The sequence below is a fragment of the Leopardus geoffroyi genome, chromosome D3 (genome assembly GCF_018350155.1).
Source record: "Leopardus geoffroyi isolate Oge1 chromosome D3, O.geoffroyi_Oge1_pat1.0, whole genome shotgun sequence".
Lineage (NCBI taxonomy): Eukaryota > Metazoa > Chordata > Mammalia > Carnivora > Felidae > Leopardus > Leopardus geoffroyi.
Window position 1 is genome coordinate 46,669,085 of NC_059339.1, and position 14,692 is coordinate 46,683,776.

Genomic DNA, 14,692 nt, shown 5'->3' on the forward strand with positions numbered 1-14,692 from the left:
CGCCTGCACTCTATGTCTCTCTCTCTCTCACAAAAATAAATAAATAAACATAAAAAAAAAAAACCTGGGGCATCTGGGTGGCTCAGTCAGTTAAGCATCCGATTTCGACTCAGGTCATGATCTCTCATGGTTCGTTAGTTTGAGCTCCACATCGGGCTCTGTGCTGACAGCTCAAAGCCTGGAGAGCCTGCTTCAGATTCTGTGTCTCTTTCTTTCTCTCTCTGCCCCTCCCCTGCTCATGCTCTGTCTTTGTCTCTCAAAAATAAACATTGAAAAAAAATTAAAACAAAAACCAATGGAGGACAGAGGTAAGGGGATGACATATTCAAAGTGCTGAAAGAAAATTTCTCTGTCTTGTGTAACTACTGTTCTAAAATGAAGGCAAAAAAAACCAGACAATTCATTAGGTATACCTAACAAAAAAGAATAAAAACAAAAAAGTTACTTAGGCTGAAAGAAAGAGACACCAAAGAAGAAAAAAGAAAAAAAAAAAACCTGGTGAAATTGCATAGGTAATTCTAAAATAGAGTATTTAGTTTCTCTTTTCTCACATAATTTAAAGCAATTTACACAATTGTAAAATTGTATGGTTGGGCTTGTAACATACTAATGTATATGACACTAATAGCACAGAGGATAAAGGAAGGAATGGAGCTACAGTGCAGCAAGGAAATGACTTCTAAAAATAACCCATACATCCACTGAAAAAAATAAACACAACTAGAAGTGATAAAAATATGAGTTAGGGTAAGACTCTATAAATATATTTTTTCTCCTCTCTTTTAAAAAACACAAGAGATTAACATAAATCCCCACAAAAACTGATACACTAATGCTCACAGCACCATTATTCTTAAGACCCAAAAAGTGAAAACAACCCAGATGTTCCTTAATTGATGGATAAATATGGTCTATCCATACAATGGAATATTATTTGGCCACAAAAGGACTGCAGTAATGATACATGCTATAATATGGATGAACCTTGAAAACATTACACTAAGCAAAAGAATCCAGAAACAAAAGACCACATATTCTATGATCCCATTTATATGAAATCACTAGAATAGGCAAATTTATAGAGACAGGTATTAATGGCTACCTAGGGAACTCGGAGGAGGTGGTACTGACAGGCACTCAGATAGGATTACTAATGGAAGTGTTTTTTTTGTGGAATTAGGGAAATGTTCTAAACCCGACTGTTATGGATGCACAAGTCTATGACCATACAAAACATTACTGAACCATTTTAAGTAGGTGAACCTATACAATGTGAATTATAGTGCAATAAAAATATTTTAAAACAAAGAAACAGACATAAAATTGTATAAAGCAATAGATGCAACACTATATTGTTGAGTTTTTAAACATACAGAGTCATGATATATATAACAACACAAAGGAAGGGGGTAGGAAGTGCAACTATATTAAAGTTCTCAGATTTTATGAAATAAAGTATGAATTGTGATAGATTAAGATGTATACTATAATAGCTAGAGCAACCACTAAGAAATAACTTTAAAATACAGTAAAATATAAACAAAAGGAAATGATACAAGAGAAGTATCTCCCTTATGTAGAAGAGGAAGAACAAAGAACGACAAAATGGCAGCAGAAATCCAACCATGTTCACAACATTAAGTATAAATTAAACATTTTTTTTTAAAGATTTTATTAAGTAATCCCTACACCTAATGTGGGGCTTGAACTTACAACCCCGAGGATCAAGAGTCATACACTCAGGGTGCCTGGGTGGCTCAGTCGGTTAAGCATTGAACTCTTGGTTTCGGCTCAGGTCATGATCTCATGGTTGTGGGATTGAGCCCCGAGTCGGGATCTGTGCTGGCAGTATGGAGCCTGCTTGGGATTCATTCTCTCTCTCTCTCTCTCTCTCTCTCCCTCTCTCTCTCTCTGCCTCTCCCTCACTCATGCTCCCTCGTGCTCTCTCCCCCTCTCTCAATAAGTAACTTAAAAAAAAAAAAAAAGTCATATGCTCAACCAACTGAGCCAGCCAGGTGTCTATCCTTCATTAAACATTCCTATCACAAGGCAGAGTTTGTCAAATTGGATAAAAATACCCGATACAACTCTATGTTCTCTATAAGTAAATTTCAAACACATAGATAAGCTGAAAATAAAAAGATGGAAAAAGATCTACCATGCAAATGGTATTCGAAAGCTGGAGTAACCACACTGATTGTCATGGACTGAACTGTGTCCTCCCCAAATTCATATGAAGATCCCACCCTCAATATGATTATATTTGTAGATACGGCTTTTAAAGAGGAAATTAAGATTAAATGAGGTCAGGGGCGCCTGAGTGGCTCAGTTGGTTGAGCGTCCTACTTCAGCTCAGGTCATGATCTCGCTGTTCATGAGTTCGAGCCCCATGTGGGGCTCTGCGCTGACAGCTCGGAACCTGGAGCCTGCTTCCCTCTCTCTGCCCCTTTCCCACTCATGCTCTGTCTCTCAAAAAAGGAATAAACATTAAAAAAAAATTCTTTTTAATAAAAAAAAAAAAAAGATTAAATGAGGTCACAAGAGTGGGGCCCTAATTCAGTAAGACTGGATTCCTTAATAAGAGGAAGAGAAACCAGGGAGACCTGCACACAAAGAAAAAGCCATGGCAGGATTGTCAGGCAGCTGGCTGCAATCAAGGGGAAAGGCCTCAGGAGAAAACTATCCCTAAACATCAGAGCTAAAACTATAAAACTCTTAAGAAAACATAGGAGTAAAGCTTCATGGCACTGGACTTGGCAATGATTCCTTGAACATGATACCCACAAGCACAAGTGACAAAAAGAAAAAAAAATAAATTTGACTATATCAAAATTAAAAACTTCTATGCATCAAAGGACATTATCAAGAGAGTGTAAAGGCAATCCATAGAATGGGAGAAAATATCTACAATCATATACTGGTAAGGGGTTAATACCTAGAATATGCCAAGAACCCTTACAACTCAACACCAACAAAAAAACCAAACAGCCCAATTAAAAAATGAGCCAAGGACTTAGACATTTCTCCAAAGACAATAACCAATGCCCACTAAGCACATGAAAAGATGCTCAACATCACTAGTCATCAGAGAAATGCAAATCAAACTGCAATTAGATACCACCTCACACTCATTAGGATGGCCCGTATTAAAAAAAAAAAAAAAAAAGGAAAATAAGTGCTGGTGAAGATGTGGAAAAAGTGAAATTGGAGCCCTCCCCCCCCCCCATTACTGCTGGTGTGAATATACAACGGGGCAGCTGCTTTGGAAAACAGCATGAAAATCCCTCAAAAAATCAAAAATAGAACTACCACATCATTGAACAATTCCACTATTAGTTCCACTATTATTATCCAAAAGAACTGAAAGCAGTATCTTGAAGAGATATTTGCATATCCGTGTTCATTGCAGCATTATTCACAAAAGCCAAGAGGTGAAAGCAATCCAAATGTAAACTGAGGAATAAACGCATAAAGAAATGTGGCATATACATAAAAGGGAACATTATTCAGCCTTCAAAAAAATTCCGGGCACATGCTACAGCATGGATGAATCTTGGGGATATCAGATGAAATGACATAAGGCAAATACTCTAAGATTCCACTTAGAGGTATCTAAAGTGGTCACACTCATAGAGACAAAAAGTACAAGAGTGGTTGCCAGGGGCTAGGGGTAGAGGAAATAGGCAGTTGCTTAATGGGTATAGCTGCAGTTTTGCAAGATGAAAAAATTCTAGAGATCTGTTGCACAACAAAGTGACTACGGTTCAAGCTAATGCACACTTAAAAGTGGTTAAAATAGTATATTTTGTTATGTGCTTTTTTTACTATAATTAAAAATTTTCAAAAAGGAAAAAAATTCTGACACATACTGTAACATGAATGAATCTTGAGGACATTATGCTAAGTGAAATAAGCCAGTCACAAAAGGACAAATATTGTCTGATTCTACTTAACTTAGCTGAGGTACCTGGCAAGGTCAAATTCAGAGAGACAGAAAGTAGAATGGTGGCTGGCAGGGGCTGGGAATAGAAAGGAAAGGAATAAGTGATTAATGGGTACAGAGTTTTAGTATGGGAAGATAAAGAGTTCTGGAGATAGATGGTGCTGATGGCTGCAATATAATACAGATGTATTTAATGGCCCTGAACTGCACACTGAAAAAAAATTAAGAAACTGATAGTTGCAAACACTTATATTAGAAAAAAGATCTCAAATCAATACTCTAAGCTTCTACCTTAAGAAACTATAAAGTAGGGTGCCTAGGTAGCTCAGTTGGTCAAGCATCTGACTCTTGATTTTGGTTCAGGTCATGACCTCACAGTTCTTGAGCTGGAGCCCTGCACCAGGCTCCGTGCTGACAGTGTGAAGCCTGCTTGGGATTCTCTCTCTCCCTCTCTCTCTGCCCCTTTCCCGCTCATGTGTGTGCATACTTCCTCTCTCCCTCCCTCTCAAATAAACTTAAGAAAAAAAACTACAAAGCAAACAGAGTCTGCTTTATAGCAGTCACACAGTGAATGCTCATTAGCTTGTGTTGATATGGGCCTCATAAAGATAAGCTTTAAGCAGACATTTACAGAAGAAACAAAAGTTATACAACAAGGAGAGGCATAACACAGCAAGAGCTAATGGATTCCACAGAAGTTAAAGAGCAAGAAATTTTAAAAGGGCAGGGGGAGCACTTATTTGTGAGATAAAAGGCTCAACTAAGGAAAAAGCTTGGTAGTAAGCAGATGAGTCTATAGGGGGAACAGAAGACAATGGCCAGGATTGCACTGAAAGAAAAAACAAAAAGATTACACACACCAGATTAGAGAGAGGTTCCCTGGCCCTCTGGTCTAATGTGAAGGGAGGAAGGTTGTGAGGACAATTACTGTCCTCTGGCTGTGTAATCAGGCTGTACTGCTGGGGAATGTGACAAGTGATTGCCACAACATATTGACAACCCTCAAGGATTTCAAGTAGGAAAGAAGAAAGCATGTCTAGGCTCCAGTCTTAGACTAATACCTAAGAGGAGAAACTCACTTTTTCTCCTGGTTGGTAAAGTATAACAGTGAACACAGAGGACCTAAGAATCCCAATTTTGACACAGGCTTAAATTTTAACACCAGAAAAACTTCCATTATCTCGATTTGCCCATGTATAAGTACACATATACATGTACACGCACATGCATATATGTGTGTGAATATACACACATACACACACAAAAAACATGACAGGCTCTTTATGTTTTCAGACCACTGCTATCTCATCCCACAATATGTGAAATAAACAAGGGTTCATTATTTTTTTTTAAAGAGATTCCACAATTTTACTTGTTCTCAAATAAAAATACACACAAGTCCCCCCTACCCCAATATTTGACAAGGCAGCTTTATAAAAATAACACTTGCAACACTGACTTCATGGTGTGGGCAAAAGATGCATGTGTCATCCTACCGTGCATACTGCTTGAGTTAAGTGTTTGCATCCCTGGCGATAAATATTATGGACTGCATCAGGCCTTCAAAATAAATATTACAATTATTAGAAATATAAATAAATATTAAAGAGATAAGTGAAAACTTCTAATCTTTCAAAATTTAGAGAATAAACTTACTAAGTATCAGGATCATAATACTTACTGTTTCCTATACCACGAAAGGACTCCATGTTCTAATACCACCCAGAATAATCTCCAGCCAAAAAATCTTGAACTCTAAGGGAAAAAATGGCAAGGATTTTCCAAGCTGATAGATCCAGATTCAAATACCTGACTGATAAAAATTAAGTTATGATAATTCTATTGTAGTCTTTCATGTAGATAGTACTGATGAATATTAAAAAATAATCAAACATGGGGGCACCTGGGTCGGCTCAGTCGGTTAAGTGTCCGACTTCAGCTCAGGTCAGGATCTCACAGCTCATGGGTTCAGGCTCTGCATCAGGCTCTGTGCTGAGAGCTCAGAGCCAGAGCCTGCTTCAGATTCTGTGTCTCCCTCTCTCTCCTCCTCCCACACTTGCACTCTGTCTCTCTCTCTCTCTCTCTCAAAAATAAACATTATAAAAAAAAATGATCAAACATGAACTAAGGTAACTAGGTGCAGTAATGAAAACATACCACTACAGGGGGACAAGAAAAGAAATGGCATACTGATAAGATCAATAATGAACACAGTTTATAGTTCTGACAATATTGTCCAAGGATAATTATAGGACAATTTTCAATTGTGGACTTCAAAGACAAAGTCTAAGAATTAATTCTAATTTTATACAACATAAACATACTTGTGCATAAATACGTAAAGGGAGTGCTTGCAAATGCAAAAGAAAACACATGCTCTACGACAGTTAATTCTAGAAAATAAATGAACTCCAAAATGCAAAGAAATTTTTAGAACCAGAAAGATTTTGTATGTGTGTTCTGTGACAACTCAAACATTAAATTCCTATTAAGTCCTCCCTGTTTCAACATTCATAACAAAAACACTGCAATTCTATGATTAAACACTGTTCTGCATAAACTTGGTCACTTAAAAGTGTTCTTAGACCATCAATAAAAAGAGCAGCAATTGCTATAACAAGTGGAACCCTAACGACAGCCAATACCCACCCCCCCCCCCCACACACACACACACAATGGTTTACATTGCAAGATCCAAGAATGCTTAAATCATTTTTTCTTCTGAAATACTTTTTGGGGCACCTGGGTGGCTCAGTTGGTTAAGGGTCCTACTCTTGATTTTAGCTCAGGTCATGATCTTACGATTTGTGAAATGAAGCCCCTCGTCGGGCTGTGGGCTAACAGCATGAAGCCTGCTTGGGATTCTCTCTCCCCACATCTCTCTCCAGCCCCCACCCCCACGCAAGCATGGGCTCCCCACTCTCTCTCTCAAACATTAAAAACATTTTTTTATTAAATAAAAATGGGGCACCTGAGAACTCTTTCCAGTTCTAGAAATAAGATCATCTCAGCCTACCTTCCAAAGAGGGCCTTCATATCGTTTCAGTGCTTTGTAGATGACCTATTGAAAACATGTTTTCATCAAAAATGCCATCTATGTATTTCAGGAATTCAAAATCTTTTTCTAAAAATGATCATATGCATGTAGTCTATTACTACGTACCTTATTACCAATAAGAATGTGTTTCATTTCAGCACCCTGGGCAAGGTCAAGGGGTTTCTGATCTGTGTAAAATACAAGGAAACAAACCATCAAGAGTTTAATTGTATATAACATGGATACTGCCATTACAGCATGAATATTCTTTCACTATTCCAACAACCCCACCTGTCTCTTCCCACCCCCACCCCCCACCCCCACATTACCCACCTGAAGTTGCCATCTCAACTCTTTCTGGCTTCCATTTTGGTAGCTAACTACTAAGCCAGCAAGATTAACCTCAGAACACTCTGTACAGGTTCTGTGATCCTTCAAGCCTTCTTATACTTTAAATCACTGAATTGGTTTCTCATGGCTACTAAAACAAAGTACCACAAACTTAACTGCTTCAAATAATACAGATTAATTCTTTTATAGTTTGGGAGATCAGAAATCCAAAATCAGTCTCACTAGGCCAAAATCAAGGTGTAGACAGGACTGCATTCCTTCTGGAGGCTCTAGGGGAGAATCCATTGCCTTGCCCCTTTTCTGGTTTCTAAATTTTGTGTTTGTTTATTTTTGAGAGAGAGAGAGAGAGAGAGAGAGAGAGAGAGAGAGAGAGAGAGAGAGGTGTGTGTGTGTGGGGGGGGGGAGGGACAAGAGAGAGGGAGACAAAGAATCTGAAGCAGGCTCTAGGCTCTGAGCTGTCAGCACAGAGACTGATGCAGGGCTCCAACTCAAACCGCGAGATCATGACCTGAGCTGAAGTCACTTAACCAACTGAGCCACCCAGGCACCCCTTTTCTGGTTTCTAGAAGCCACCTATATCCCTTGATTTGTGGTCCTCCCATCTTAATTAAAAGAATTTATTTATTTATTTATTTTTGAGAGAGACAGCATGAGCAGGGAAGGGGCAAAAAGAGAGGACTACACAGAATCCAAAGGCTGAGCTGTCAGCACAGAGCCCAACACAGGGCTCGAACTGTGGTCCTCCTATCTTTAAAGGGCATCACTCCAACCTCTGATTCTATCTTTACGTTTTCTTTCTCAATGTTCAGATTCTCCTTCCCCCTGCCTGTAAGGACAACTGTGATTACACAGCCCCCCATGATAATTCAGGATTATCTATCTCAAGATACTTAACTAATCGTATCTTTAGGGGGCTGTCATTCAGCCTACCACAGCCACTCTTAAGCTGCTTCACCAGAGAACAGGTAGCAGAGAGAGATTATAAGCAAAGAGTGTGATGGTCCACAGTTGAGGACAAAAGAAAAAGTGATAATGGAGAATGAAACCACCAAGGCATTATTGTAACTTTTGCAACCTTATTCATGCAAGCACCCTATGTTTTGCCAAACAACAAAAACAGAATTTGTTAAAAGCTACTTATTGAGCTTTGAAGTGAGCAGGATGCTGTATGAAAGAAGGTCGCTTAAAAAACAAAAAACAAAAAAACCCAAAAACCAGTCACCTTGTAACTTGGGAGTAGAAAATGGCCCTTTCAAAGTAACATACCTGACCAGAACTCTGTTTATGCAGTGAGATAATATATTCTCTCAAATAACCTTTTCATAAGTACCAAACACCTGGCATGTGTTGGGCAGTTTTTTGTATGAATTTCTCCTAATAAGGGTCTATTATGCACCAATTAATATTTTAGGCACTGGGGATTCCTCAGTGAACATGACAGAAAACATGGGAGGGGGGCAGGGAAGGCACAGAAAAAGGGAAATAGTAAATTAACAACAATTACATGCCAGATAACAAACTATGCTATGCTGATACTTTATAAATGAATGATGTGATGGAGAATGACTAGGATACCACTTTAGACTGGAGACTGGGCAACTGATCAGGGTAGGCCTTTGTGAGGAAAAGGTATTTAAATTGAAAGGAATGATCAAGGCTTGGGAAAATATAGGGAAAGGCATTCCAGTAGATGGAACAGCTAATGCAAAGGCCCTGAGGTAGAAACAATTTAGTGGGCAAGAGAGGTAGAAAGTCAGAGAGGCAAAGAAGCGTATTACGCCAGGGCTTTGTAGGTCAGACCTTTCTGAGTCAGTATAAGGGGTATGGGTTATTATAAATATGATGAAAAGTCACTGAAGGGTTTTAAGAAAAACAGTACACTATCCAACTTATGTTTAAAACTCTATCAAAGTGTTAAAAAAATATTTAAAAGTGTAACTGGGGAAATGCAAACTTTGGCTCCTTGATGTTTTTTTAACAACTATGTTGAGATATAATTTACATACCATATAATTCACCCATTTCAAGTGTACAATTCAGTGGTTTTCAGTATATTCAGAGCTGTGCAACCATCATGTGGTTACAGGTTTTTTTTTTTTAAAGAAGCCCCTATCTTTTATAAATATACTGAAAAATTTTTTTAAGATTTTATTTTTAAGTAATCTTTATACCCAACGTGGAGCTCAGACTTACAACCCTGAGACCAAGTGTCACATACTCTGATTATGGGCTCCTAGCTGGCTCACACTGAAATATTTATACACAAAAATAACATAACTGGACAGTGGCCATTATTGAGAACTCCTGGAGACGGAGAGAGGGGGAGGGAGGGAGACATCAATTAATTCTATTATTCTATTTTTTAAGGCTTGATAATTTCCATAATAAAAACATTGTTTTTAAAGATCACCATGGCTACAGTGTGGAAAATGCCTTATGAACATAGGCAAGAGAAAAGTAGGGATAATATGTACAAAGCAATATCAATAGTCCAGGTGAAAGATAATGGTGGTTTGGACTGCAGAGTTAGTAGCGGAAAATGTGGAGAAAAATTCACAGGTTTCAGCTTCTAGAGGTAGATTTATAGGACTAATGCGTAAAACTTGGACTGATTATATATTATTGCCTTAGTGGGGAAAAAAACTTTTTAAAGTGTTAACTGAGAAATTAATAACCAGTTTAGGTTTTCTAGCTAGCATATAGGAAGAGGTCTTAAAAAAGGTCTGCCAACTGTTATTTTTATTCTATCTACAGGGCACTTTTGAGAAATTATTCCTTTAGGTGAAGAGGAGGAGAACAATGTGATTTCTTTCATGGAATTCTGCCCTAACACCAAAAATAAATTCTGAACTCCTGCCAACTAAGTGAAATCCCAGCACCAAGCCTTCATTTCTAGATTCAGTGCCTAAAGTGCCTGGCAGACAGTAAGAATCAAATAAAATGCTTTCTGAACTGAATGAAATAGCCTCCCTACCTGGAGAAGCATCATAACCAGACACTTCAAAATCTCTTATCAAGCACAACAAAATAAAGTAAAAAACAGAAATGATCCAATATTTACATTTGTACATGATATACATTTGTCCCTTAATGAAAACACTAAATGTCAACATTCCTCAAAGGAATTTACACAGAATGTAATTTCAATAACATACCAATGGTATTGTTACTAGGAACCTAAAAAAATTATTTTGAATGCCATTTAGGAGAATAAACAGATACGAATGTGAAAGAAAATCCTCAAAAGAAAAGGGAAACCTTACCAGATATTAAAACATTACAAAAACAATCATTAAAAATGAGTTACTTGTGGGGCAGCTAGGTTGGTTAATCATCCAACTCTTGATTTTGGCTCAGGTAATGATCTCATGGTTCGTGGGTCTGAGCCTCATGTCAGGCTCTGCGCTGGCAGCTCTGAGCCTGCTTGGGATTTTCTGTCTCCCTCTCTCTCTGCTCCCTCCTGCTCGCACTCTCGCAGAAATAAACATTAAAAAAAAAAAAAAAACTATTGGAAAAAGAGATACTTGTAAAAAAAAAGAGGCAGATGAAGCAATGAAAGAAAATAGCAAACAAATTCTTAAAATGTAGGAGAAAGGTATAAAAAACGGAAAGGGAAGATTGCTTGATGAAGGATATAAATAAAGGTAAGCGGTCAGCAATTTGAGAGCCTCACATCCTAACACTCTCACATGGCGTCTCCTATTCAAAACCCAGCAAGCACACCAACAAATGGGGCTGGGTCTCTGGCTACTTTCCTGACCTTTCCCCTCTCTCCAACTTGCCCTGCTCTAGGCACCCGGAAAGCTTTCTTCTTCACATATGCAAAGCACTCTCCTCTCCAATCCCAGAGCTTTTACAGTTGCTTCCTTTGGTTTTCAATACTCTTCTACCAGATTTCCTCAGGGCTCGCTCCTGACTCACTGCAGCTCTGTGCTCAGGGAGCTCTTCCCTTACACCCTTTCCAAAACAACAGCCCCCTACCCCATGCCATCACTCTCTATCCCCTTCATCCTATTTTTCGGCACCTCACTGCCTGACATTATATGTGTATTTACACCTTATCTGTCTCCTCCCACTAGGATATAAGCTCCCAAGGTGTGGAAACTATCAGGTGTTGTTCACTGTTGGATCTCCAACATCTACAAATAGTTCTTGGCACAGAGTAGAGGCTCAGCATTTTTGCTTAATGAATGAATGTGATTACAGATAAGCTAGCAGAAAACAGACTCAACTATTTACTAAATCTCTAAGGCTAGAAGTGTTCAAAGAAACCAAAGAAGAGGATCAATAAATTTGAATAAAAATGGAAAACATCTTAAAAAAAAAACTGGGAAAATTTAGTCTTAGAAAATATAGATAGATAATCATCCATATTGTGGAGTTTTGGGTGGTAAGCTGTCTGAGCACTGCCCCTTCCACACCCCAAGGGGAAGGCCCTAGCAGCCATGTTTGTACCATAATGCCCCGCCCCCAGAGTTCCAGCTGACTGTATCAGAGGCAGATGTCTAACACAGCGGGTGCCATCAAATTATGTCTCACTGGAATTTAAAGCTGAGCTTAGGAGATCCTTGTCTACCGAACAGAGTTCAGCGCTGCCATCTTCTAGCATGCATGCTGGAAAATGGATCTGCTAAGAGGCAGAAATGAGACCAAGCAATGAGAAGGATACACACACAATGAGTGGCAATCTTCTTGGTTCCTAACAGCTTCCCGGTTCCTGATTCCATCCCTTCTGATGCCTGCTTTTCAATACCATGAGACACTTCTGTATTTACACTGATATTAATAATGTATGAACTTTCTTTTATTTACACTCTTGAGTTGGTATTAAACTTTATTTTTATTTTTTTAAATCTTTGAGAGTGAGCATGTTTGAGTGGGGGAAGGACAGAAAGAGAGACAAAGAATCCCAAGAAGGCTCTGAATTGTCAGCGCAGAGTCCAGATGTAGGGCTCAATCCCATGAGACCTGAGATTAGGACCTGAGCCAAAATCAAGAGCTTGATGCTAAACCAACTGAGCCACCCAGGTGCCACTATTTTAAACTTAAAAAAAAAAAAAAAAAAAAAAAGCCTAGTCTACCAGAGAATAACAGCTAAAAGGTAAATCTTTGTGGATTTTTGGGTCGTAGGTGATTACACTTTGTTGGTGCCTTCATCTTCCTCATTTCGAACATAAACAAACATTAGTTTTGCAGTTAAAAAAAACTGTTCTAATGTAGGTACTGAAAATAAATTAGAAAGTTATATAATATGCCAAAGAAACAGAGGTTGTATTTTAGTCATTTATGTTTTTCCTATTTTTAAAACTTTCTATAATGCAGACAATATCACCCTTATGACTTAAATGCTTTTTCAGAAGTCTCCATCTTGACTTTTATCAAGGACACTTTAACACTTGGTTACTAATAAAACAACAGGATAAAAGTATATTTAAACACCAACAATTATATTTTTCATGTTTACAGGGATATTTCCTCAGTTTAGACTGATATTTGCATGGGACTGTTAATTCTAGTTACATTGGAATGCTTTTTGAATCTAAATTTTGAAGGAAGAATCATTATAAACCACCACATAGAAAAACTATTCAATCTTTGGGAAGTTGGTAGAGACAGTAGGAATGGTACCGTTAATATCAATTTTTGTTTTTTTCTTATTCTTTTAGCACTTTTTTAGAATTATTCTGCTTAATTCCCAGCTAGGAAAATAACTTTGGTTTGTAACTAATAATTAGCAGATAAAATTTAAATTCTGTACTGTAGTTGTTCCCATTGCTCTGTAGTTCATAGAGCCTATTAGGGAAGTCCTTTCCATATATCTGTACCTACCGTCCATTACTTTTAAAAGCTGATCTTTCAGAAAAAGCCTGAAAAGACCAAAAATACATGGAGGTTAAACAACATGCTACTAAACAATGAATGGGTAAAACAGGAAATCAAAGCAATTTAAAAATACTTGGAAAAAAATGAAAATGAGAACACAATGGTCCAAAACCTTGGGGATGAAGCAAAAGCGGTCCTAAGAGGGAAGTATATAACAATACAGGCCTACCTCAAATAGACAACCTAACCTTACACCTAAAGGAGAAAAAGAACAAATTAAGCCAAAGTCAGCAGAAGGAAGGAAATAATACAGATTAGAGCTGAAATAAATGAGAGATTTTTAAAAAATTTTTAATGTTTTATTTTTTGAGAGACAGAGTGTGTGAGCAGAGGAGGGACAGAGAGAGGGAGACACAGAATCCAAAGCAGGCTCTGGGCTCTGAGCTGTCATCACAAAGCCTGAAGTGGGGCTTGAACCCACAAACGCAAGATCATGACCTGAACCAAAGTTGGACGCTCAACTGACTGAACCACACAGGCACCCCTAGGAATTAAAAAAAAAAAAAAAAAAAGAAAAAGAAAAGAAATTAAAAAAAAAAAAAGAAAAAAATGAATGAAATCAGAGCCAGTTCTCTGAAAAGAAATTAATAGATAAACATCTAGCCAGACTTATCAAAAAGAGAAAGGACCCAAATAAACACAAATGAAAGAGGAGAAATACACAGAAATACAGTTACAACAGAATATTCTGAAGAACTATAGGCCAACAAATGGAACAACCTAGAAGAAATGGATAAATGCCTAAAAATATATAAATTACCAAAACTGAAACAGTAAGATACAGAAAACTTGAACAGACTGATTACCAGCAAAGAAATTCAATCAGTAATCAAAAACCTCCCAAGAAACAAAAGTCCAGGACCAGACAGCCTCACAGGCAAATTCTATCAAACCCTTAAAGAGGAGTTACTATTTATTCTTCTCAAACTATTCCAAAAAGTAGAAAAGGAAGGAAAATTTCCAAATTCATTCTACAAGGCCAGCATTACCCTGATACCACAACCAGATAAAGATACCACTAAAAGAGAACTATGAGCCAATATCCCTAATAGACATAGATGCAAAAATGCTCAGTAAAATACTCGCAAAGCAAATCCAATAATACTTTTAAAAAAAATCATTCATGGGGCACCTGGGTGGCTCAGTTGGTTAAGTGTCTGACTCCAACTCAGGTCATGAACTCACAGTTGTGAGTTCAAGCCCCGCGCTAGGCTCTATTCTGACAACTCAGAGCCTGGAGCCTGCTTCCAATTCTGTGTCTCCCTCTCTCTCTGCCCCTCTCCTGCTCGCACTCTGTCTCTGTCTCTCTCTCAAAAATAAACATTAAAAAAATAATTTTAAAAAATCATTCACCATCAAGTGAGATTTACTCCCAGGATGCAAGCGTGGTTCAATATTCACAAATCAATCAACATGACAAATCACATTAATAATACATGTAAAGAACCATATGATCCTCTCAATAGACGCAAAAAGAG

At 37.9% G+C, this 14,692-nt stretch overlaps 1 protein-coding gene and 1 long non-coding RNA gene across 4 annotated transcripts in view; one reads left to right on the plus strand and one right to left on the minus strand.

The window, feature by feature from the left end:
- The window catches only part of OSBPL1A (oxysterol binding protein like 1A), a 246,851-nt gene that overhangs the window by 161,694 nt on the left and 70,465 nt on the right, over positions 1-14,692 (minus strand). For all 3 annotated transcript variants that reach the window (XR_006707209.1, XM_045456885.1, XM_045456886.1), the window contains exons 8-11: positions 7,107-7,168; positions 6,960-7,004; positions 5,625-5,698; positions 5,440-5,503 (exon numbers count right to left, since the gene is read on the minus strand). Coding sequence is in view for 2 of the 3 variants with exons in the window: in XM_045456885.1 (XP_045312841.1) it covers positions 5,440-5,503; positions 5,625-5,698; positions 6,960-7,004; positions 7,107-7,168 (245 nt within the window). In the remaining variant the exon portion in view is untranslated. The remainder of the gene's footprint in view (positions 1-5,439; positions 5,504-5,624; positions 5,699-6,959; positions 7,005-7,106; positions 7,169-14,692) is intronic.
- On the plus strand, positions 10,821-12,571 carry LOC123587292. The gene is made up of 2 exons (XR_006707212.1): positions 10,821-11,395; positions 12,329-12,571. It is a non-coding gene; the product is annotated as an uncharacterized LOC123587292 (long non-coding RNA).